General features: G+C 40.1%; 1 protein-coding gene across 2 annotated transcripts in view; it reads right to left on the minus strand.

The window, feature by feature from the left end:
- Positions 1 to 291: 291 nt before the first annotated feature.
- The window catches only part of rab22a (RAB22A, member RAS oncogene family), a 47,514-nt gene continuing 21,833 nt past the window's right edge, over positions 292 to 25,972 (minus strand). For both annotated transcript variants that reach the window (XM_052031716.1, XM_052031715.1), the window contains exons 5-8: positions 13,050 to 13,121; positions 11,892 to 11,998; positions 9,366 to 9,475; positions 292 to 8,140 (exon numbers count right to left, since the gene is read on the minus strand). In XM_052031716.1, the coding sequence (XP_051887676.1) occupies positions 8,043 to 8,140; positions 9,366 to 9,475; positions 11,892 to 11,998; positions 13,050 to 13,121 (387 nt within the window). In that variant the 3' untranslated portion in view covers positions 292 to 8,042. The remainder of the gene's footprint in view (positions 8,141 to 9,365; positions 9,476 to 11,891; positions 11,999 to 13,049; positions 13,122 to 25,972) is intronic.

The raw sequence follows: 25,972 nt of genomic DNA on the forward strand, positions 1-25,972 counted from the left end.
AGAACAGACCGAAACTTTTCATGATAGGACACTGGAGAACCAATTTAAAACACACACACAGTGGGAGGGCTTTGACTGAAAATTGGCTCAAAAGGTCCAACTTTGTCCAAAAAAAAGTCAAAAATCTCTGCACTGAGTGCACTGATCTCAAAATGTTATTCAAGAATGGAAATGGAGGACAAATCTCAATGCCTGTTTTAAAACAAAACAATCAGACAACAGACCTCACTTTTACAAATGTGCATGAAACTTACAAGTATATAAATAAAGTGTATAATTTAAGGGATAGATAGACAGACAGACAGACAGACAGACAAATACACTTTGAATAGGTTTGTTTTTCATCTGGGTTGCAGAGATTGGAAGGAAAGAAGAGGAAGACAAGTGGGGAGAGTGTGGTCCTCTTATACACTGCCACCTACTCCTTTGCTAATGTCTCCTGGTGAAGCCATTGCACTAAAGACAGACCTAGTAACTGCACCATATCAGGCTGGGATTCTGAACCAATGGCAGCTGTTGTGGATCTGTCACCATACCACCAGATAAATGACAAAATACCTCCTGATAGAAAAGACAGCCATTTGCTGGAGGCTGTTAAACACTGATCTGGAGATCCTGTACACACATTAACGTGAACCATGGGCAAGGTCTGTACAGTAAATGTTTGGTCCTCTCTCCTCAACTGTGGTCTTGCACAAAGCAAAACACAGGACAATTACTCAAATATGGGAGGCTTTCATATTCAGTTCTGAGTACATGGGACGGTGCAACAGCTTCGCAGAGCTGACAAGTTCACCCACAGCTTGCAAATGGAACAGCTCAATTGCCTGCCTTACTTTGGTTGGCAACATGTTAGGTTCCCCTTGATGACTCTAGCACGCACATTGTCAATTTATAACCAGTTTGAACCAATTTTATAGGAAGTCTGGTAACACAGAGTCCAGCAGTCCATTCTCATTCCCTCACCACCACCCCCGTCAACCAACAGCACTTGCTTCCATTGATGGGAAAAGCAGTAACAGCTAAAATTTATCCAGGTCTAAATGAACAAACACACACTGTATTCCTCCTGATGCACATGAGAGAATCCCTCACAAGTACAAAACTGTCCTTTCCATAATGCCAGTTGGTAGATTGCTGACATAGTGAAAGAGCAGATCATAGATTCATACGGCACTGAACAGAGTCACTCTGATGTCATCCACATGCTGAATCTTTTAAGGACCGTCTCATTAGTTTTACTTCCCCAATCTTACTCCACAGGCCTCTACATAGTGTCAATTATAATGTTCTCTGGCTGTTTAGCAGAAACTGTCTCTCCTTATTTACTCTACCAAACACTTCATAATATTGAACACGTTTATAACAACTCCCTCACCCCATCAACTACTGCCGTAATTTTTTTGCATTGCGCCACACTTCAGAATTGTAAGTCACTCTTGTACTTCACAATATTGAGAAAGCAACACAATCATCTTAGAATCCATCAAGTCTACTTGAACGAGATATTAATCTTTTCTTTAAAAAAAAACAGAAGGAAACAGAAATGTCATTTCCCCATGTGGTCACTGAAATGATGACTACTGAAGCTGACCATACAACAAAAATGAAAGAGGTTATACCTCTGAAGCACCGATGACCTCCTACTGAAGGAAAATACAGGTTATAACCCGATAGAACAGAAGCATGAGGAATAGAATTCAAATTAGCCCAAGCATACAATGATATTTGATAAAACAACAGCCGATCCTTTACCTCCAGCCCATTATTCTACCCAATCACCATTTTCACTTGATACCTTTTGCATCTAAAAATCTACATATCTCAGCTTTATGTACGATCAATGACAAAGCATTTGAGGTAAAGAATTCCAAAGTTTCACAGCCCTCTAAATAATTTATGCACATATCATATCTGAATGGCCATCCTTTTCCCTAAAGTCCTGTTGTTTCTTTCTTGTTTGGTCTAGCCATTTTGATGACGTGGGCCTGCTTCTAGAAGACTTTTAAAAAAAGAAACTAGCAAAAAAGATTGGGTGAACTCAAGTTGCACCAAATTCAATTTATGCTTAATAGGTTGGAGAATTTTATGCCTAATATGCCAAAAGGGAGATGATTGTGTTATTACTTTGAATCCATTCAACTCCAGGTCCTAATGCTTATAAACCTTTCCCACTCATTGCCCTAAAGGGGACCTGTTTTTTTTTGGGGTGGGGGGAGGGGTGCAGTGAGGGAGAAAGTAACACACATTAGGAGATATTTAAGAACAAGATAGGAAGATACAGGCTTCCAATGAGAAAATTGCATCTACATAAATAGCTAGCCAACATAAGCTGTTGGAAACAATAGAGAAGGATTGATGATTCCACAACACAGAGAAAAAGTAGAAAGTGAACTGATGAAAAACAAACAAAAATGAAGATTAACAAATAAAGCACCAGTCAATTAATTTATCTGGTAAGCAGAGAATGAAATAATAATGAAAACATGTCAAATTTGGCACAAAGACTCATAAATAAATACTAGTCTGCTGGGAAACTGTGAGGACTCGACATCGAAGCAAATTCACCACTGGAGAGACAGAGCCGGAAAAAGAAGAAAACGAAGGAAGTTAAAACGCAAAATGCGACTGATGTTAGGAACAATCGGGATTCCTTTAATAAATATATGGAAAGCAGATAAAATGAACACAGTGGATGCTGGATAAGCAAATTTTCAAGTTCCTAATAACAAGCAGAGACAATGAACGTAAGAGCAAAAGAAATATCACATGGAAAGATATGGTTTTGGACAGACATTTATCATGCTGGACTGAGTCCAATAACTCAGGGAGCACTTGAGAGAGTGGAGAAGTGTGGTGTTGTGCTTCACTATCTTCTGTACCTTCAAACAGCAGTTAATCCACTGAAAGCCTGCCTCAGTAATTCAATGCATGCTGCTGGCAGAGGCACACACCAGATTTCACGGGGCAAGTTAATGGATTTCTTGATGGCCGTGCTGACAAGGCAGCTTTCATAATGGCCACTACATCGCAGGCAATAATGGATTCCAGTGAAATGGTCTGTAGGCAACTGGCACTAATGACGGATGGTCAACTTAGCCCACCAAAATAAAAGCAGTTTGGCCAGTGTCTCTCAGGCACTGGTGGACGTAAATGCTTGTACATAGGCTTCTCTGTGCTCACATAAAAACACTAGCTGCCCCAAGACTCGATATCCTGGGCCCCAACTTTGAGTTTGACCTGCTTCCCAAGGCTAGAACTGCAGCACGTCATCTTGCTGCCATTTGAATTCCCCCTGGTACTGAGGGCATGCACAAGGCAGCAAGACTCGTGTATCCCCTTAAAAGGCAGAGGACCGTGAGGTAGTCCACACATGGGCGACATCTGACTGATGACCAGGACAGAGATAGGACAGCTTACTGGAGCCAGCCAGCAGCAAGTTCCCGCAAACTTGTTTTCAGGGAACATTAGACAAGTGCCAAGTAGTCCTTTACCCTAGATCTTATGGGCAATGTGCCAGGATCCCCCATCACAATCCCTGGGGACATCCTATTCCTCCAGCAGGTTAGACCCACCAGGTATGATGCAAAGTGCTAAACAGGCAGGAGGGATTAGCCTTTGGAGACTCTGCAGACTCCATGAAGTCTCATGGCATCAGGTGAAACATAGGCAAGGAAACCTCCCCCTGTTTACCACCTGCTGCCCTTCTTCAGCTGATGAATCAGTTGTTGAATATTGAACTACACTTGGAAGCAGCACAGAGTAGCAAGGGCACAGGATGTGCTCTGGGTGGAAACTTCAATGTCCGTCACCTAGGGTGGTTCGGTAGGACCACTACTGACCGAGCCAGAAGGACTGAACTGCCAAACTGGGTCTGTGCCAGGTTGTGAGTGAACCAACACTAAATGATAAATCTAATCAACCTCATCCTCGTTAATCTACTGTGGCAGATGCATTTGTCACCATTATCACCACACGGTGCTCGTGGAGATGAAGTCTCCGTCTTCTCTGCAAGGACATCCTCCATCGTGTTATGTGGTATTACAAGCATGCTAAATGGGATACATTCAGTACAGTCCTGGCAGATCAATCTAGGTTTCCATGAAACACAGTGAACCATTAATAGCAGCAGAAATATACACCACTGGTCAGGCATATCACTCACTCTAACCTTAGTATCCAGGTAGGGAAAGGACTTGGTGGGAGCAACATCAGGCATACCCCAAACGGATGAGGTGTCAGCACAATGAGATCGCCATACGTATGTGCTAAACAAAAACAGCGTTCAATAGACAGAGCTATGCAATCTCACAACCAATAGATCAGGTCAAAGGTCTGCAGTCCTACCACATCTAATCTAATTCTGGGCAATTAACAGGAGGCAGCGATTTCAAGAACTTGCCCATCATCTATGGTGGCTGGACCCAGCATGCAAGTGCTAAAAGACTGGAGAACTTGCAACTATGTTCAGCCAGAGGTGCTGAGAGGAAGACTCCTCTCAGCTTCCTCCTGAGATCCGCACCATCAGAAAGCTAGTCTCCAGCCAATTCAATTCTATCCACAAGATTTCAAAAACAGCTGAGAGCACCGGATACAAAGGCAATGGGCCCAGACAACAGTGTTGAAGGCCTGCACTCCAGAACTAGCTGTGCCTCTAGCAAAGCTATTACATTGCAGTAAGAACTGACATCTACTCAACGACATGGAAAATTGTCCAGTTTATAAAAAGCAGAACACATCCAATCCAACAATCTATCGCCCAGTCTACTATCCATCACTGAAGTGGTGGTAGCCATCACTGGCAGCATTATCAAGTAGCACTTGGTCATCAACCCTGAAGAGTTCCAACATTGACACATACCACTGGGATCGTCCTGTTTGGTGTACCCACATAAAAAGCAGTGCTTGATTATATAAGGAAGCTAGAATGGAGGAGGCAAAGAGATTCTCGAAATCAAGAACGACTAATGCTGCGGTGTCCCTACACCTCTGCCACCTGTGAGAAAGGGACTTTCAAGCCCAGGTTGGTCTAATCAGCCATCTCCGTACACATCACAACACTACAGACTAGATGTCACGGTCTTACTCAAGAACGAGTGACGAACAACAAGTCATCAATAACCTGCTCACCAATGTCCAGTTTGGGCAACACCAGGATCACTCAACTGCCAAGCTCCTCCCAGCCTTCGTCCAAACATCAAAGAGCTGAATTCTAAAGGCAACGTGAGAGCGATTGCCCTAGACATCAAGATAGCACTTGACCAAGTTTGACAATGAAATCATGAAATATCAAGGGGAAAATATTCCAATGGGTAGAACGACACTGCGCACAAAGGAAGATGGTTGCAGATACAGGTTGAAACTCCAATGCAGCCGCGAAAATGCCAGTAGTGTCCTTCAGATTAAAGCAGTCATTGGCACTATTCCAATGAATAATTGTATTTTTTTTTGGGGGGGGGGGGGGGGGGGGGGAAGGAGAGGGAAGAGCGGAAATTCTTCCAAAATCTTGCCCGATAGTTATCCCTCAATCTATATCACAAATCACTGATTTTTTATTTTGTAGTAGAATGCTGCAAATTGACTGTCACATGATTGACAATTCACAATACTTTAATGGTTGTAAATCTCTTTGGGACTTCCTGAGATCTTTAAAGGCACTATCGAAGTCCTTATTTCTAAAGCTGACTTGAGATACAAATTCAGACTACGTGCACTCAGAGATGGACTGAAAAGTATGTTAGTGAACTGCCGTCCCAGTGGTCTATCACACAGTACTGCAGCAGAAACTGGACTTGCCAGAAGGGGCCACTTGCGTGAATGCAGAAATGACACCACAGACAGAGAATTGTGACTGCACGGCATAACTATTCACCCTCATATTCTCATAAAATACAGTAGGTGAAAGCGACATTTTAATGCCTGGACTCACCTACTCCACTGTGCACTACTATCCATCTTCCTCTATACATGACAGTCCCTACTGTGAGCTTCTAATAAACATCAGTTTACTGGATGGCATACAAAGAAGGTTTGTCAAAAGAAAAAAGATCCACATTTAAATGATAAATGGCATGTCAGGCTGGGCTAGTTTCAGTTAAGCTAACTCATATTTACCTTGAGCTAAAAGGAGAGATCAGAATCATTAATGCAATAGCAGATTTCTCAACCATTTTGAATCTCGTGTTAGGCTTCTGCATGACTGGTTTTGCATAAATAGGTCGTAGATATCACAAAGAACACATACAGCTTGGAAACAAAAACACATCAATATCTCTGGTGGAGGAAGCCATAAGGCAAGGTAATGGGTAGAATATTGTGATTTAACCCTCAGAATCCCCTCCATTGCCTCAGTGGTTGGCCTGTGGGCAACTTCAATTAAATGGTGCTAACATGCTCTTTTGAAGAGCCCAAACCAAGAATCGTTCATTCAATTGTGTCCAGATGGAATTGGATTCTTCCATGGTGATCAAAGTGCTTTGCTTTGTGATACAACTACATTAAATGGAGTCCACTAGTTGAAGATATACAATCCTTTCACCTTTACTGTATTTGTTGACAATAATAAGGTAAACAAAATAGGTTTTAAATGCCAAGCCTTGTAAGCTCTGGCTAGCATGTAGCCTAATCTTTTAGTAAGTGGTGGAATCAAGCTAGTGTTAATATGGCTGCTCCTTTAAAACTCACAGTACTAGTGCTCTGATTTATACTTGTTAAAGCTCACGTAACATCCGCTTAAGCAAGCATGGTTTGCAGATACCTTCGTACCCAGGTTGGACACCTGAAACAAAATGCAGCATTGACTTCATTCCTTTTGTTAGGTTCCAACCCAAGAATACTAGCATTTGAGGGAACTACTTTTAGAAGTTGTGCAAACTTTCGCCCTCCTTTCCCCTCAAAATGCAGTCTTTTCTTTAAAATCAATCAGAATCTTTTGCCATTGGACTGAAGAATCAAGAATAATCCCCTGAACATACACTAGGTCCATGTATATGGGTAGTTGTTGCCACCATTACCAGCTCATGCTTCTTCTTAACGTGCCTTCTCTTGCTCAGGTACAGTTTTTTGGCGCCTACTAGCTATCATTCATGCACAAGGCTTTGTAGGATATTTGACCATAAGCAGAGATTCAATATGTCCCCATCTACCACCCATGTGCACGCACTATTAGCAGGCAATCAGCAGATACTGATTAGGAACGTGAATGGTAGTTATTTTTTCTTCTTAGTCAATTATAGAACCCCTTACTCAGCTCAGAGCAAGTAATGGTATAGATTGATGATTAAACCTGGCACCAGACATGGTATTTATCAAATCTGCCACTAGGGGATCTAAAGCCATTCTCAATTTTTCTCCAAATAACCCACTTAGAAACAGCAGTAACAGCTCTAACTCAGATGGTGTTAATACTTGCAGAGGGTAACAGTATCAGAGAGAATTCAAGGTTTTTGGACCTTTTCGCTCTTAAGTGCTCGAGGTCAAACTGCTGTACTCTGTGGACTGAACTGCTGTCTTGCTCAGGGATCAGGTTCTTCTTTGTTTTGGTGATTTGGAGCAGTTATACGAACAAATACGTATTAACGACAGAACCACCTCAGACTGTTCCACCTCGGCAGAGAACTGCAAAGTGCATTTTCAAAGAAGTCTGATTCTTGGTTACAAAACAATCTAAAATAAAAAGTGCTTCCATTTCCCTTTTGTTGTGTAATTACCTTCATCTATTTACATGAAAGGAAAAATTAAAGTTTTCTTTTGCACCTCTGCATCAACACAGCTCCAGGATATCACTTAAGCAGTCCATGGTTCAATGGTTTCTCTGTTCTTAGGCAGGTTGTAGAGGAAAACACAAGCAGTTGACAAGGTGCCTGCCAAGATGTTGCATAAAGCACTTTTGTGGAAAAATGAGACAATATGATTATGAGCAGTGAGTATTCTACCGTTGAAGATAGCACAGCATAAAGACTGAATGCCAGAGCAACGGTCTTACAGGGATCCCTCAATCTTCTGGTATGCGCGTGCCAAGTCAGTCCAAGCTTCCAGAATGGTCAACAACAATTGCGTTTTGTGTCAGAAGGAGGTCTCCTCAACTTGAATCCTTTACTGTTTGCTCCTGGATTGACAGCTGTTGAAGGAATCCGGCGACCTAAAAAGGGTGGGGGGGGGGGGGGGGGTGGGGGTTAGAAAAACCCAAAATAATTTGGGATTTTTTTTTAAAAAACCAAGTTATTGTTTAAAACTTCAATCGATGACAGTCTGCACCTTCGAAACAAAAATCAGAATGTTACTCTTTGCTAAATAATAGTGGGAACAATTATTCACTGCCTAACTAGTACAAAATTATAGCTTTCAAGCACTCATTACGGCTTCCTCCTCAGTGACACAACCAGGTGTTAAAAGAGGAATGGAGGAAATCTATGTTCCATCCATCATGATTGCACATAATTGCACCACTTATGAATAAAATGTCGAAATAAATGCTCATATTCATCAACAAGTTTGGTTTTGTCAAAATTCAGCACTTGGGATAAAGTGAGCAGAAAAAACTAATTTGTTTTTGTGTACATAAGCAAGCCTCAGAAATCTGAAAATCTGAAGACAATGCAACAGGCTTTCTCATAGGAGAGGCATGCCAATTTATAGCTGTACAGTGAAACTTCAGTCAGGCTTAGGTGAATGCAGCAAGTTGCTTTGACTGCCAATTTGGATCTTTCAGACAGTTGGGTTTTGGGCTCAGTGGGGTGGGTGGTTTCAATAATATTTAGACTTTGGCACATTGTGCACAGGTTTGATCTTCTTACCAAAGCAATGACATGCTTGTGATAAAAGGAATGCAGCTTAAGTAGACCAGATCGATTCCTGGATCAGCGGGTTCATTCTAGGGGTAGGGGATAAGCAGACTGAGCCTGTAGTCCTCTCACGTTGAGAGGAATGGGAGATTCTCTCATTGAAATGTACATTTGGATGGGGCTTGACAGGGTGGATGCAGAGTTGATCATCAAGAACCAGGAGTCACTCTCACTGTGAAAGTTGAGGAGAAGAAATTTCTTCATCCACAGGGTGGTGAATCTTTGGAATTCTCTACCCAGGCAGATTGTGGAGCCTCAATTGCTGACTATATTCAAAACATAGTTCAAAAGACATTTTGGTATTAAGCAAATCATAGGAAATAGTGATATAGCAGGAAACTATTGCTGAGGGAAAAGATCAGTCCAATCTGACTGAATGGCAGAGCAGGCATGAAGGACCAAATGACTTACTCCTGCTCGTATTTCTTACGTCTGCTATTTTTCAGCCCTTGTGGCAAGACAGAATGAAAATCCTGGTGCCCAGGATTAGTGAATACTTCAAATAGCCGAGGCCACACTTACTGATTTCCGCAAACAGCTCATTGATGTTAATTGCATTTTTGGCGCTGGTTTCCACAAAGACTGCATGGATGGAATCTGCATAGTCCTTAGCATCCTTTTCAAGTACTTCCCTGCAGTAAAAGTCAAAAAGTTGTGCCTCGTTTGTTCAATTCAGGAAAGATCTGCTTTGGCAGGATTGATACAAGAAAATAATAGTGAGGTAGCATATAGACCTCCTCCACTCCCCATTCTAACTTATTGAATGGAAATTAAACTTAATATCTGGTTTGAGACTTTTGGGGGCCATTGAGATGCAGGCTTTTGGTTGCTAATGAAGAACCACAAGGAAAGCTGGGATTATCAAAGGGTGTTTTATTGTATTCAGTTTTAACACTGCCAGCATTGACCCTTTTCCACAGAGAACTTTAACTGTAAATTGGAGTCTGCTGAGCACTGAGAACAAAGAAAGTTGCACTTCCACAGTGAATTGCATTACATATTAAACTGTGACCACATTGATAGTCAGACCTGTATGGGCAAAAGCCAACTGGGGCTTTATCCTACACCAGAGCAAGTAGAATAACTGGCAAATGGGTCCTGCGGCAAAGTTAGGGGAGACTGAAAATTCACTACAGAACAGTATTTCAAATGTTAACAGTATTATAGCTAATATTTCTGGCAAGCTGTTTATATTCCTTTTCTATAACTGCCATCTTCTAAATTATAGCAGGGGGTTCTGCAATCTTCAAATCAAGGCATTTAGTGACAAAGTTTCCAAGATAATAGTGGAGTGGGAAGTATCCAAGAAGATTTGTGACTAGAAAGCAAATAGCATCATATTAAATACTACAAATACTTAAAAAGAAAAGCCTATTTTGTTTTATATACTAGCTAATAGGCAACATTCAATTTCTGTACATCCCTGTCCTACATTACACCCAGATCACAGAATGAGATGACCTTGAAAAGTCAGTGGAACACAGAACTGAACCAGAATCAACATGTAACTGAGGCCTCAAGCTCTGGTTAAAGGTTGCTTGAGACCCACACACAAAATAAAATCGTGAACTTATCCTTATTGGGGCTCAGTAGGCTGCAGAAAGGGAGCAGATTTAATTTCCCTGGCAATATGCAGATAATCACACTGCACATTTCATCTCTTTCAACTTTTGAGTCATTGTAAGCAATGCCACAGGAAACCTGCCTGCTTAAATATAGAAAATGAACTGTATCCATCACACTTCAAACGTTTTGGAACAAAAGCTGGTGCTTTCTATCCACAAATCTCAAAACCTTTGGATTTACTTAAGGAATCACACTTTAAAGAAATATACACAAGGATTGGCTATTCACCTGGAAACTTACTTTCTCTAACTGATTTCATTAGAGACAAAACTGAAAACCCACAATGGACACAAAACTCCATTTTAGCATAAAATACACGTTAAAGGAGAGAATATTCATTCCTGTTATAAAACAGCACATCCAACCAGTTAAGACAAAAAGTCAGGAAAGTTGCTTCAAAAATGCCATTACAAGCCTAAACATCAAACCATCCACACCTTTTAAATCTATACACTATACAGCACAATTAAATCCTGGGCCATGTGGTCAACTTTTATTTCTTCGAGGATCCATATCAATTTTATTATTCACTTTGCCTGGACCACAACCAGGAATGATGAAGGAGGAATCCACCCTTGTAACAAATGGTGGTTGCAAGGGGTATAGAGTCAATGCTTCGGAACTCAATTGTAAAGAATCAGACTTAAGGCTGCTTGGAACATAAGGCAATATCACTTGTTTACCTTTACAAGGGCTCTGTAAGCAGCAGGCAGAAGGAATCCAGCTTCCAGCATATGGAATTCACCCTCAAAGCACAGGCCCTAGAAGGAAGAAATCCCCTCCGCCCAAACATCAAGATTTTCAATGGCACTTAATCTACTCCCTCATCCCACTAGTCACATAATCCACACCCTACCTTCAAATCCACCACTGCCACAATCTTATTTTGTGGAAAAAATTACTTCAAAATAACCTGCTCCGTTACTTCAGTGCTACAATACAATAGGAAGGGGGCATTCTTCTGAAATGTAATGGGGAACTGGCAACATGCAGGAATGCTGTAAAAAAAATGGGAGTTCAAATGAATGTGACACTGAAAGCTCACAGAAGGTGAAATGGTTCATTTCAGCACTCAAACCATAAAGCTTCTGCATCAACTCCAGACGTATCAGGAGAGAGGAGGGGATATTTTAAAACAAAGTTATTTTCTCCCCACTTGCCTGGAAGTTATATCACCACTGAAAAATAAATGAAGTAATTTGGCAAGCAGACAAGATGCTAGGTGGAGCCAGTCTCCCTTGGTCTCTCATTTTCTAGGCTCTAGTTCCTTCTTCAATGGCTTGCTCAGTGACAAGTTGAAGGTTGGCATAGGTAACAACCAGATCATTACACTCATTGCCTTTTAAAATACAAATAAAATGATTGTTACACATTAAACAGCCCTGTTGATTTTAACCACAAATTCAGCACCATACAACATACCTGGCATCAGAAAGATCACATTTGTTTCCTGCAATTGCTACTACTATATTTGGAGGTCCATGCTGTCGCAGTTCTTTCACCCAGTTCTTCAATGTTTGCAATGTCTCCTGCAAAACGCACAACCATAGAAATTAGCAGAAAAAATTACACCACAAACCACCTGCAGCATCTTGTATCACGTCAATAAAGCAGTCAATCTTTAGCTACATTTTGAAATTCACTACAAAGTGCCATTCAGATTAATTGTGACAACTTACAATTTCAAACCAATTCCAGTAATCAGGTGATGATAAAAGTAATTCCTCCATTTTACTCTGCTTACATTAACTGCCCTTCAGAGGCTATTTTCTGCCAAGCACCTGCTGACAAAATGCAGGCCAACAGTCCCACGTGCGCATGCATTTCCTTTTTAATAAGCAGCGCAGTTTAATTTGCTCCATAATCCATGTCCCCGCCTGGTCCTCAAATGGGCAATACATTGAAAACTGAAGATTGACAGTTGCCCAAAATGAAAGTCAAATCATTATACCAAGACCAGCCACATAAATTTTAATTTTTTGCTTTCCAACTTGCTAACGTAATTTTTCAAAAACTGATCCCAGCAGTTTCTCTGCAAGTTTGAAGTTCCTCATATGGTGAAAGCAGAGTGCTTCAGCCTAAGATGGACGAATTAAGTATGACTAGCAGGAGATTGGAGTGAAAGCTCAGCAACTTCCAAAAGGCAGGAAAACCACAATTTCAGGTGCATAGCTCATTTACTTAGAAATATGTTTTACAATTTCTTTATATTGGTAGAATCACTGAATGAATCATTACTCACATCAATGTACTCTAGATGCTCCAGCCAAGTTTACCCAAAGGAAACCCAATTTTAATGGAATCAAAATTATGCTGAATTTCCATGACTCATCTACGTTATCCAAGCCATACACATTAATTTAGAAAAAAACTGTCCAGCTCAAGCACCAGGAAGGAAATGAATGAGGCAAGATTGAGCTTGATTGATGGAACTAGATAATTATTTTGAAGTTCAGTTGGCAAGAGATGAGAAAATATTTATAATATTAAACCTTTTTAAAATTTTGTGAAATGCTGAATATTCCTCATGAAAGCAATTCCCTTTCTGGAGAGGAATACCCACCAACCACAACCGCTTACCTCTTTTGTGATATCATACACAATGATTGCAGCCGCTGATCCACGGTAGTACATCGGTGCCAAAGCACGGAACTGCGCAGGAAATGAAAGAAAGAATAGTTTAAAAGCCGAATTACACACACACAAAAACAACTTGCATTCACGTACAACTTTTCACATTCTCTGGATTCCAAGATGCTTCAGTCAATTAATTCCTTTTGAAAACTAATCATGTTTGCAATGGAAGACATGTATGCAAATAGTGCAGTTGTGAAATACAACTGCAGTGGGAGACTAGGATGACTAGCAGCAACTTAGAACAACATTCCAGAACCATTAATTTTAGTCAGGGAGTCTCCCAATAATTTCCTATTTCAGTGATCCAGAAATTGTTTATTACTATAAAGTTATTAGTGGCATTTTAAATTCTGAAGTTCATGGCTTGCTGACAATAAATTGTGAATGAATTGCCAGGCCTGTTGGTTAACAAAACCATTGACAATGACAAGGCTAAAAACTAAGTCAGAATTTAAAAATGGAAAAAGCAAAAAATACTCCACGTCAGCCAGGATCTGTGGGGTGTTAAATGTTTTAGGCCAATGACCTCTCGTTCACTCCAAAATATCAACTCCGCTTTCTTTCCACAGATGCTCCCTGCAATTTTATCATTTTTTATTTTTAAAATCATTTTGCCATATCCACAGTATTTTGTTTTCATAAAATAATTCTATTGATAATCACTGTCCAGAAGTCAAAGTTTTAGCCTCAATATAAGTTGGCAAAATATATTTTGCTTTAATCCAACACACCTATTTATGGTAATATTTGAACACTTATAAACAGTTCTGGAAAAGGTCCTACTATTTCAAACCCAGGAGATAGGCATATAAATCTGATACATCATATTTGTCAAATGTGAAGCAATTGAGAACTAAGCAAAGTAAAAATGGTGATATAACTTGGGAAGATGCAATGTACCAACTCTAGAATTGGGAGGCATTCTCATTATTTTAATTTTGGAGACAGGTAAGGAAGGGTGGATGATGACTTTAGTTGTAAGTACATGCAAAATTTGAATGGGAGCTCCTCATACAGCTCCTCAAGCCTGACCTGCCATTCAGAAAGATCATGACTGCTCTGATCTTGGCTTCAACTCCACTTTCCTGCCATAACTCTTCATTTCCTCAAAAGCAGGCTTGTTCTCAATTTTTAATCTTTTAACCAACTATTGCTAAATCAGATTATCTTGTCGGTTACCATATCACATGAATCTGGGTGTACACTGAAAATTTTCAGCTGTATTTCCCAGTTAATTTTTGGTTTTGAAAGCTTTAGCATGACTCAAGACCATGAAAGGCAAGTTCATTTTTTCTTTTGCTGTACTAACATTGCATTGAACCGAGACCCTGCCTATCTGCTCCAGATGTTGAATGCTGAAGATCCAGTAGCACAAATGAAGGACAGGGATTTCCTGATGCTCTAGTCAAAATTTCTTTTCAATCTCCAAAGAGAGTTTGAATTTTATAGTAATCTGTGGAATTGGGCAGAAATAAAGTAAAGTTGTTTTTCAGATTTATTTTTATACATCATAATGCCTCACATTCATATATCACCTTTTGCCTTCTGAGGATAACCCAAGAGCTTAATGCAGAACTTTTATGCATAATTTATATATTTAAAATCCAGTTCTTAAAAAAAAGCCACTTAGATGATAAAGGAAGAAAATCTTGATATGACTACTTAGCACAGTGCAAACTGCAGCCTCATCTATCAATGAGGCTCTCTCACACCTAGCAGTATGTAATAGGTTTCTCAAATAAGCACTTTCTCCACATCACATATAGTATTGTTCTAAAGCCGTAGGTAACTTTGGTCCTGAGAGGGAATGGATAACCAAACGGGAAACACAATACTATTCAAAGTAAACTCACTAACAGATGAATTCACATTGACTACAAAAAAAAAAGGAAAACATTGAATCAAGTTTTTCTTATTAAAACTACTTCCAGGTGTTTTATTTCTTTGGGGGTGGGGGGGGGGGAGGTGGTTGAGGTAGAAGAGAGAGAATGAGGTGTAAACAGACAAATTTCTTAAGTAGATAGACCATCCGGAACTTAGACCACAGCTGGTCAAAAGATGCCTCTGAAGCCCATGACAGCAGTGCAAACTAGGACATTAGACACACCTAGGAGCAAAATATAAGAGGCCAGAATGTAACACAATTGCATCAGAAAAAAACCTGCATTTACACAGTGCTTTTCTGGACCTCAGGATATCACAGATAATGAATTATTTCTAAGCATCACCACAACTGTGAAGTATAAATACAGCAGTCAATTGTGCACAATGCAAAGTCAAACAGCAATGAGATAATGACCATAAATATGTTTTAGTGACACTGGTTGAGGAATTAATATTGTGCCACATCATGCTCCTCTTCAGTTGGATGTTCCTTAGGGAACCATGCTAGCGCGCTCCAACTTCTAACTCTGTGCACCCAACCTTCTGCCCTACCTCTGGACTCATCGCCAGCCACTATTGGTGCATCTTGCACCACCCCATTCACTGACCTTCACTAGAAGGGCTCTGAAGATAAGTGGCTTGTTTTTGATTAAGACTTTAATATCAGTTTTTAATTCATTTACACAAAGTGAATGTGGTTTAATTTTTTTTTTAAATTAACAACATTTTCCAAACTGCAGAACAACCAGACTAGCAGGACATTGGCAACCCCACAGCTGCCAAAGATAAGTGCAATGATGGGTAATCAATCATGAGTGATGAATGTAAGGCATGGAGCTGGGTTGAGCATGATCCAACTATTGACTTACACTGGGAGAACTCTCCTGTGCAACTTTGAATAGTATTGTCTTTCTTCTCAGTCCAAGACAAGGCATACAGGGTTTTGGTTTAATATTTCATATGAAAGGCTCCAACAATGCAGCACTCTCAGTATTATAGTGAATTGTCAGTGGATTACTGATCAACTCAAAAATCAGATGCTTCTAACTGAGCCAAGGCTAATAATAATGATTATAAGATAGAAAAAAAAACTTACACAAAAAATAAGTAGCAAGGCTAAAGTCAAACATACGAGTTTGAAATCAGCCACAAAGAAAAATCAATCCAAAAAAAACTCAATTAACTAAACTACAAGGCAATAAAACAATTACAGTCTTCTTATGAGCAATGCCTGTTTTGTGCAGCTCTTTTTTTATGGTGTGCTTCTTTTAAACCTACGTTCCCACTCCCTAAACATTTCATCTACTGTCCTGCTACAGCTATAACAGAGGAAGGAACAACTGAGGTTGAACTTCACCTGCGGTTAGCTTTGTACGTTCAAGAGGTAGCTGGCAAACTAAATCATATACATTTAACCCACGCACAAACGCGTTTCAAATTTAAAACAAGAGAATGACCTGGGCAGCTCCAGTGATCTTAGTGTACGTTTAGAAAGGGGTCAGGTCAACAGTGGTGCTAGTCCTCAATATCCACCTGGGTAGTTATGGAACAGAACTTCATATGTACATTACCTCAATGCTGAAAATTTACAGGAGGAAAAACTGGTGCTCTCATGCCAGAAAGGGAACGGAGATGACTGTGAAGGATGGGGACAGATAAGAAGGGATCTTATCACCACCACCTACCATCGGTACAAATTTGTTCACGAATAACTATCAGTGTGGTTGGTTTATTCCACAGATGGAACGATTCTGAACACACTCATCTGCAGGTTTCTCAGCATCCTACGTGTGCATGAAAATGAACACCTTTTTCTGAATCCTGGTCACTTTTCAGCTTACTAATATGACCCAGGTTGGCAGGGGAAACTATGTCACACTACAAACCACTGCTTTTCTTCACTGAAGGTTTCTAATGTAAATGTTAACTACTAGCAGACTGCCCAGCTCAAACACAAGGAGCCAAGCTGTACACACAGAGAGCTACAATGACTCAATGGATAGGGAATTCAGTAAATTTAATGACATTTAAATTCATACTCACTTTTTAACCAACAAATTAATACAAGGAGTCTCTTGTTTTAGATCCAGGTGTCCATCATACACAGCCAGCAAATGTTATATGTTATTTACCTTCTGACTGGTTGATATTTGCAAAAATGGGAAAACTTCCATTTATACAGTGCTTTACATAATATCAGGAGTTCTCAAAGCTTTACACTTCATTGAGGTAATCTGAAATGCTTTGGAACTGTAATTGGTTTATTGTCACATGTATCGAGGTACAGTGAAAAACTTGTCTTGCATATGCTTCATACAGATCAATTAATTACACAGTACATCTATGTAGTACAAGGTAAAATAACAGAATGCAGATGAAATGCAATAGCAACAGAGAAAATGTGGTGCAGGCAGACAATAAGATACAAGGTCATAATGAGGTAGATCGCGAGGTCAAGAGTCTACCTTATCGTACTAGGGAACCTTCAACAGTCTTATAACAGTGGGATAAAAGCTATCCTGGTGGTACATGCTTTCAGGCTTTTGTATCTTCTGCCCGATGGGGAGGGGGAAGGACAGAGTATGTCCGGGGTGGGTGGGGTCTTTGCTTATGTTGGCTGCTTTACCGAGGCAGCAAGAAGTGTGGACAGAGTCCATGGAGGGGAGGCTGGTTTCTGTGATGTGCTGGGCTGTGTCCACAACTCTGCAGTTTCTTGTGCTCACGGGCAGAGCAGTTGGCATACCAAGCCATGCTGCATCCAGATAGGATGCTTTGTAGGGTGCATTGAAAAAAAATTGGTGAGGGTTGACAGGGACATGCCAAATTTCTTTAGCCTCGAGGAAGTAGAGACTCCGGTGAGCTTTCTTGGCCGTGGCGTCTACATGGATGGACCAGGACAGGCTATTTGGTGATGTTCACTCCCAGAAACTTGAAGCTCTCAATCGTCTTGACCTCAGCACCGTTGATGTACATAAGAGCATGTGCACTGCCCACCCTTCCTGAAGTCAATGACTTCAGGAAAACAGCTCCTTTGTTTTGCTGACATTGAGGGAAAAGTTGTCAAGGCACCATGTTACTAAGCTCACTATCTCCTTCCTGTACTCCCGACTTATCATTATTTGAGATACAGCCCACTACGGTGGTATCATCCACAAACTTGTACATGGAGTTAGAGCAGAATCTGGCCATGCAGTCATGAGCGTATTAGGAGTAGAGAAGGGGGCAGAGGACGCAGCCTTGTGGGGCACTAGTGTTGAGAATAATCGTGCCGGAAGTGTTGCTGCCTATCCTTACTGATTGTGGTCTATTGGTCAGGAAGTCAAGGATCCAGTTGTAAAGGGAGGTGTTGAGCCCCAGGTCTCAGAGCTTGGTGATGAGTTTGCTTGGAATTTATAGTACTGAAGGTGTTTTATTTCCTATATTGATTAGTAATTTTCTACAATGTAATTGTAAAAGAGCTCTATAACACTATAATCCATAAATCAAATTTGTATACTAATTGCTACAAATAGTCATGTGATAACAAACATAACTAGAAGCAGGATTAGGTCCTTAAGGATTCTCCAGCCTCCTCCACCAATTGATAAGATCATGACTGATCTGATCTTTAGCTTTAATTTCACCTTCCCAATACATTTAATGTTAACATCCACAGCTCTCAGGAGGTACAAAACTGCAAAGATTCACAACACTCAAAAAGAAAATCCTCTATCTCAGTCTTGTGATTGTTACATTGCCCTGATATCACACCTCCAACTTCATGATTCCCCTACTGGAGCAAGGATCCTCAGAACATCGAAACAACCCCTTCAGAAAATTATATGCTTCAACGAGATCATTTCTCATTCTTCCAAACTTCAGAGAATATCTACCCGTTCTGTAAACTTGTTAACCACCTCACCCCAGGAATCAAATCCAGTGAACTTTTGGTATACCTTTCCTTAAGTGAAACTAAAGTATATTCAATACTTCAGGTGTGGCCTCACCAAAGCCATATACAGTTACAGCAAGAATTTTACTCTTGTACTGTATTCCCCTGGCAATAACATTCCACTTGCTTTCTTAATTTCTGTCTGTACCTGCATGTTAACTACACGTCCCTTGTATATGAACAGTCAAATGCCTCTATACATCACTACTTAAAACCCCAATGCCAATTAAATAATATGCTGCTTTTCTCTTCTGAGGTTATGCACTTTGGTAGCAAGATTTCCCCACTGTGTATGCCATCTGTGTGCACATTTAAAAACCTACCCATATCCCTTTGCAAAGCATCTTATCCACACTTTAACAGTCCTATGACAATAAGATGGGGAAAAATAGTTTCTTTATTTTCTAATTTGGCCACACTAAGTTCTTTGGACACGCAAGTACAGATGGGATAACTATCATCCAAGAGGAAAGTGATTTCTTTTGAAGAATGTCAAGTTGTTGAATTCATTAATATCATATCACTGCATCTGTAAGCACATATGGGGTAATTACAAAATTTCAATTTTTTTTTGTTTGAAACCTTTGGCTCTTGGTCAGATTTGCACTCCAGTGATATAATTAGCTGTTCCAAACACCAGATCTTTAGCTAGTCTAAATATTTCTGCTATTTCACTATAGCACTCAAACTTTAGAGTGAATACCAACTTTTAAATTTTCACCTTCAAATTTTTCCAAATAGGGACCAATGGAATTCAAATACTTCAAGGGATTTTAGTGACTGGAAAAATTATCAGATTAGTCAGACCAGATTTTCTATATTTCAGCAACACACTGGTAAATGAAGCCTATAGATACATTTCACAAATAATACCACCACTGTCTTCCCTTTGTCCTCTGACACATACCTCAATAGTAAAGAACAGTGAAGTACATCGAGCGGGGATTTTTCAGGGAAGTTATTATTTGCCTAGGCTCCTCCATTCTGAAGTACATGGAAACTGCAAAGAATATATCTAATCTATAATTAAAGGATATACCATAATCACCGACCAAGAAATTTAAAAAAAATTGTGGCATGCAACACAAAGAACAGTTGGGAGCTTCCAGTAAAGCCAAATTATTTGCTATGCAAATTCTGCTACTAACTGCAAAATGCCCATTCAAAGTGATGGAAACGTCTGCCCTTCCCACCAATACAACAGGGCCTGTCCCTCAGACTCCTTGGCTCAGTCATCTCACCAACACCTTCAGGAGATGAAACACTGGTCTTCCTACTTCTTCCTTTCCTGCCATCCAAATTACTCCATCCATGCGAAGTAATTTAGTGCATTGCGTTTGGTGCCTATGATGTGCTCTCCTCCTTATTGGAGGAGCCAAATGCAGATGAGGAGACCACGTTTTAGGATGCCTCCATTCAGTCCATTAGGAGGACCCTGAGCTTCCAGTTGTCTGTCACTTTAATTCTCCATCCCAGTCCCATCCTAATCTGTCTTTAGCCTCTGACACTTCCACCTAAATCCAGTGTAAGGCCAAGGAACAGCACCTTTCTTCCATCTAGGCACGGTACCAGCCCTCTGGAGAAAACGGAATTCAACAAAGAATGTCTGAAGCACTCAGCGGGTCAAACAGGATCCCTGGAGAGAAAAACACTTTAAATCAATAACTTAATCAGAAGAGAAACAAAGGACTGCAGATGCTGGACTCTAGATGAAAAACACGATGATGCTGGAGGGACTCAGCATCCGTGGAGAAAAGCAGGCGGTCAACGTTTCGGGTCAGGACTTTTCTTCAGGACTGAAGATAGGAAAAGGGGAAGCCCAATATGTGGGAGGGAAAAGCAGAGCAGTGATAGGTGGACAAAAGAGGGGAGGTGGGGTGGGCACAGGGTGGTGATAGGTAGATGCAGGTAAGTGATAGTGATGGGCAGGTGCGGGGGAGGAGGGGAGAGCAGATCCACTGGGGGATGGGTCAAAGGTAAGGAGAGAGAGGAAAAAAAGCAGAAAAAAGGCTAGGAAAGGGAGGAGGAGAAGAAGCAAGGTTGGGGGGGGGGGGGGGGGGGATGTGGTGAAGTCGGGGTGGGGATTACCCAAAGTGGGAGAATTCAATATTCATGCCGTTAGTCTGCAAAGTTCTAAGACGGAAAATGAGGTGCTGTTCCTCCAGTTTGTGCTTGGAATTCTTCTGGCAGTGAAGGAGGCAGAGGACTGTCATACCTATGATAGTGTGGGAGGGGGAGTCGAAGCGATTGGTAACGGGGAGATGCAGGTCACGGTTGAGTTCCTCCAGCATCATCGTGTTTTTCATCTTAATCAGAACTAGCTTTTCTTTTCCTCTAAATGCCCATCCAATAACTGGACAGCTCTGAAAACAGTGCATCAACTCAACAGCTTCATCTCCACCCAATTACAGACATTCCCCCTGTTCTTCCCAACTGTCTCCTTCTCTGCAATGTAAATCACCTTTCAGTTTCGGATCATTGACCTGAAGTGTTTGCTCTGCTTTCTGTGCACAGGCGTTGCTTGATCTGCAGATATTTCCAGTATTTTCTCCTTCTATTTCACATTTCCAACATCTGGGGATTTGTCTGCCTCCATTACCATTAATTTTGCCAGCACTGTTTTCTTGTTCATGCTAATTTTCATTATTCTTCACTTCGTTAGATTGTTGGTTCCCTAACATTCCTGGAGAGTTGCTTGTGTCCTCTTCTGTGAGGACACAGCTGAAGTATTTGTTTAAGCGCTCTGCCATTTCCATGATCCCCATTATGAATTCTCGTATTTCTGACTAGAGGAGATGAAGTAGTTCTATAAATATGCAACAATAAACAGATTAGTGAAGTTTCGCAGTCCATTTTTATATTCCTTGCAAGTTTATTCTTATATTCTATTTTTTCTCTCGATTTCTTTGTCCTTTGTTGCTGAAATCCAAACTGTGCCCAATCCCTAATCAGCTTCTCAATATCCTAGTCCAAACGGCTATCCTGTATTCACTCCAGGAAATCTTCCTCTATCCTACTTTTACCGATTTGGCTTGACTCATCTATACACAAGTTAAAGTCATGAATGACTACTGTGGTACTCTTGCTAGATACATCTTTAAAGTTCCTGCTTTATGCAATCCTCTACATTACCATTACTGTTTGGAGGCCTACAGACAATTCCCACTAATTTCTTCCCTTGGTGTTTCTTAACTCCACCCAGACTGATTCCACACCTTCATTTTCTGAACTAATATTCTTCATCCTTCACTAAAATACCACCTTACTTTCTTTTCCTGTCCTTCCAAAATATCAAATATTCATGGATATTCAACTCCCAGCCTCGATCACTCAGCAGCCCATTTCCATTTTCTTACAAATGATTCACACATTTAGATAGCCTTTTTACATACATCTTTATAACTTTAAGACACATAATATACACACTACAGACCTATTTGTCTTGTTACCATTTTCCCTTGCCTAGACTCCATTTGTTAGTGCACTCATTTGCTTGTATGCTCTAACCCTTACTGTTTGTTCCCTTTTTTTTTGAGGTAATAGTATTTTCTTTGAACAGTTCCTATGCATTCTCTAATTATATTAATTTTCTACTTCCATTTGGCAACCTCTCCATGTTTGCAGTTAGCTCCTTCTCTGCATGTACAAATATCAGCAGATCACACAAACTTCGGAGGCTTGGGTGGATTCAGTTTGACAATTATATTAAACAATTAGCTGCATTAGTAAATCAGTTGAGTGCATTCTGGTGCAATGAAGTTCAGGAATAAATAATAGGATAAATATACATTTTTTATTTATCACATGAACATCGAAACACAGTGAAATGCATCTTTTTTCTCTTTTTTTTTCCCCACCCCATTTCTTTTTCCCTTTTCCTTGGAGCAGACTCGATGGGCCGAATGGCCTGCTTCTGCTCCCTTATCTTGTGATCTTGTGAGTGTTCTGGGGGCAGCCTGCAAGTGTTGCCATGCTTCCAGCGCCAACATAGCATGCCCACAACTACTTAACCCGTACGTTTTTGGAATATGGGAGGAAACTGGAGCACCCAGAGAAAACCCACGCAGACACAGGGAGAACGTACAAACTCCTTACAGACAGCAGGTGGAATTGAACCCAGGTCACTGATGCTGTAATAGCGTTACGCTAACTGCTTTACTACTGTGCCTGCCCCTGCTCAACTGCAATCAACTCAACTGTTAAAACACAAGGTCAGTTTACTAATTGCAATAAATTTAAATTTCAAGAGTATTGATCCCTCTTATTACTATTTTATCAGTACCCAAGCCAGTAGCATTTGAAAAGCGTGATTAATTTTGCCCTGCCTTCATAATCAGGAAGTTCAACAACACAGCACTTAGTTCACAGATACGGTTGCTTCTGCCAAGGATGCATTTACTCCCCACTCTGGTCACCTCAACAGAGTAGTGATTGACCCCATTTTGAAACGTCTGCTGATGATCAATGGGGCCTTGAGTAGGGTAGCCAATAATGTGGTTCTGATTACCGATTTAGAGGTTTGCTAGAAACTTGCCTTCCTTTGGGCATACAGTTGACTACTCGTGGGTCTGTTCAATGGATGAAACTTCAATAGTGAGTTCCCGACTGCATACCCCGCCATATATTTTCTTTACACTTTTCCTCTTCCCTTTAAATCACTGACTCAAGTGGTGTATACATTAAGATAACAGCAAATATTGTCTTGTAAATCACAAAACCCATCTATTTTACCAAGCCATATCATGATGCAAATCTCAAGTTTGGGTTTCATTATAACATTTGAAGCCACATTAGTTCCTTCACATATCACAAGATTATTAAGGATAAGGGAGCCCATTCAGCCCCATCTTAATTCATCCAGGAAAAATATTAATGCCCTATTAGAGTATCTAATTATTTGTTTAATTATTGTGGAAATTTTGTCTCCACTGTAGGGTTTATTCTAAAAGCTGAATCTTCAGGTGAAATATTTTCTGCCATTAGTCCCAAAATAACTATATTCAATAAATGTGATTCCCATTCTCCAATTCTACAGTTGTAATTTAATGTAATATTCTAGGTGAACTTTTTAATAAGTTTTACATACTTCAACAGGACCATCTCAGATGCTATCTTTTGAGTCTAAGGTCCAGTTACTTCCTTGAATCTGCATTGTCACCAATACTCAGGTCTTCCAAGCCTCTAGACATTGCACTCAGAATCTACTCCCACTTCAACACTACAAATATGGTACTGATTTCACTACATCCTTCACACTTTATTTGCTTCGCACTCTGAATTAGCTGGCTTTCCCAAGCATTAAGTCTATAAATACTTCTAGGTTTCTCTCCATTTTCTATGCATTGCATTATACAATTGCCTCCGTTAAAAATCTTCCGACACCTTCAGATATCTTGACCTTTCATGTAATTTCCAAACTGTCTCCTCTAATTTAACCACTTTTCCTGGTTTTGACAAAATCTGATCAATCCAGACGGTTATAATTTTTAAAAAAAATGCAAACACAGTATTGGCTCCAGTTCCAAGCCCTTACATACTCAGCTAACAAATCGCCCTTTACTTTAATGAATGCATTACCCCAACCTTGAGCCACGTTAAGTATTCTCACCGTCTGGAAAGAATAACATCGTAATTTTTATAAAGTGGCCCACAGTTTATCATTACAATCACTCTCTCTCAGATACAATCACCACAGTTTGTTAATCTTTGGCAGTCAACCCCACAGGAAGATAAAAATTGAATACTAAATTATGAAGAGCAAAATTTAGCTGTATTCTAAATTCTTCTTTGATTTAGAAATATCTGTGGTTAAATACAAGAACATCTGATCATGTTAAGGATAAAGGAGCAGATGTTTAGCTGGAGAGATGCCTACTTAAAAGTAAAATACGTAAGTTGATAACTTGAAATCAGAACAGAATATACTGGAAATACTGAATTGGTCAAGTATGTTCTGTTGAAAGGCTATTAACAAAAAACATTTTACTTTTATTAAAGCTGCCTGACCTTCTAAATATTTCCAGCATTGTTTTTATTTAGATATTCAGTTTATGGATGAGCAGCCTTTAAGTGGTTAAAATTAGAAATAAAAATCAGGAGTGAAAAACAAGGTGAAAAGGTAATAATTTTTCCACATTGTACTCCTAAAGACTGTGGACACGAAGTACAAATTGAAGATTTCAAGATAGAGATTACCAAATTGTTAGACAAGGTTTTCAAAAGAAATTGGCCAATGTGATGAGTTGCAGATCAGCTTTGACCTAATTAAATGGCAGAGCATTTTTAGATCTACATTCCAATTTTCACTCAAAATAAAATAAATCATTTAGTTATTAGGAGCACTCTGAAGAAAGCATCTTGTTGGACAAACAAACTCAAACACTTCTGGGAAGAAAGAAAATAGAGAAAGGATTGTTGGAACACAGACTTGGTTAACATTTTCAGTTGTAATACAATAGATTCTAGTTTAATTCATGGAAAAGCAGCCTGGGAAAGAACACTGGTCCAGTTGTGGGCCTGACAGAGGACGTTAAAGCACATGAGGCACAGATCCAATCATTACTAAACAGGAAATCTTTTCAGCAAGCCTGTAAACAGGGATCAGAGCAGTTTAAAAAGAAGCAGAGTTCTGTTCAGGCTTGGCATGTACAGTTCCCAGTGGGCAATAACGCAGAAAGTAATCAATCCTCCCACTCCCAAGCCAGGATGTTTTGGGGAATTCACGAGATGCTGCAGTTACAACAAAGGTGTTTGTTACTATCACAAGGAGAGAAGTGGCTATATATGATTGCGATTTGAAAATGCAGACTGTGGAATTGAAAAATCTATATTTTGAAAGCTCTGGGAAATGTGCCCCTCACCTCAGGAAATTCACACAGATTTTCAGTACTTCCAGCATTGCTAAATATATTGTATTCCAGCATTTGAATCTGAAGATAAATAACACAGCCTCCACACACCAAATAGGAACGCTTGGAAGAATGGGCAGATTCCATCTCCAGTGTACCGAGGCTGCCTTTTGTGACTGATGGTACTAGGAAGTACACCATTC

The sequence above is a fragment of the Pristis pectinata genome, chromosome 16 (genome assembly GCF_009764475.1).
Source record: "Pristis pectinata isolate sPriPec2 chromosome 16, sPriPec2.1.pri, whole genome shotgun sequence".
In the NCBI taxonomy this organism is placed as follows: Eukaryota; Metazoa; Chordata; class Chondrichthyes; order Rhinopristiformes; family Pristidae; genus Pristis; species Pristis pectinata.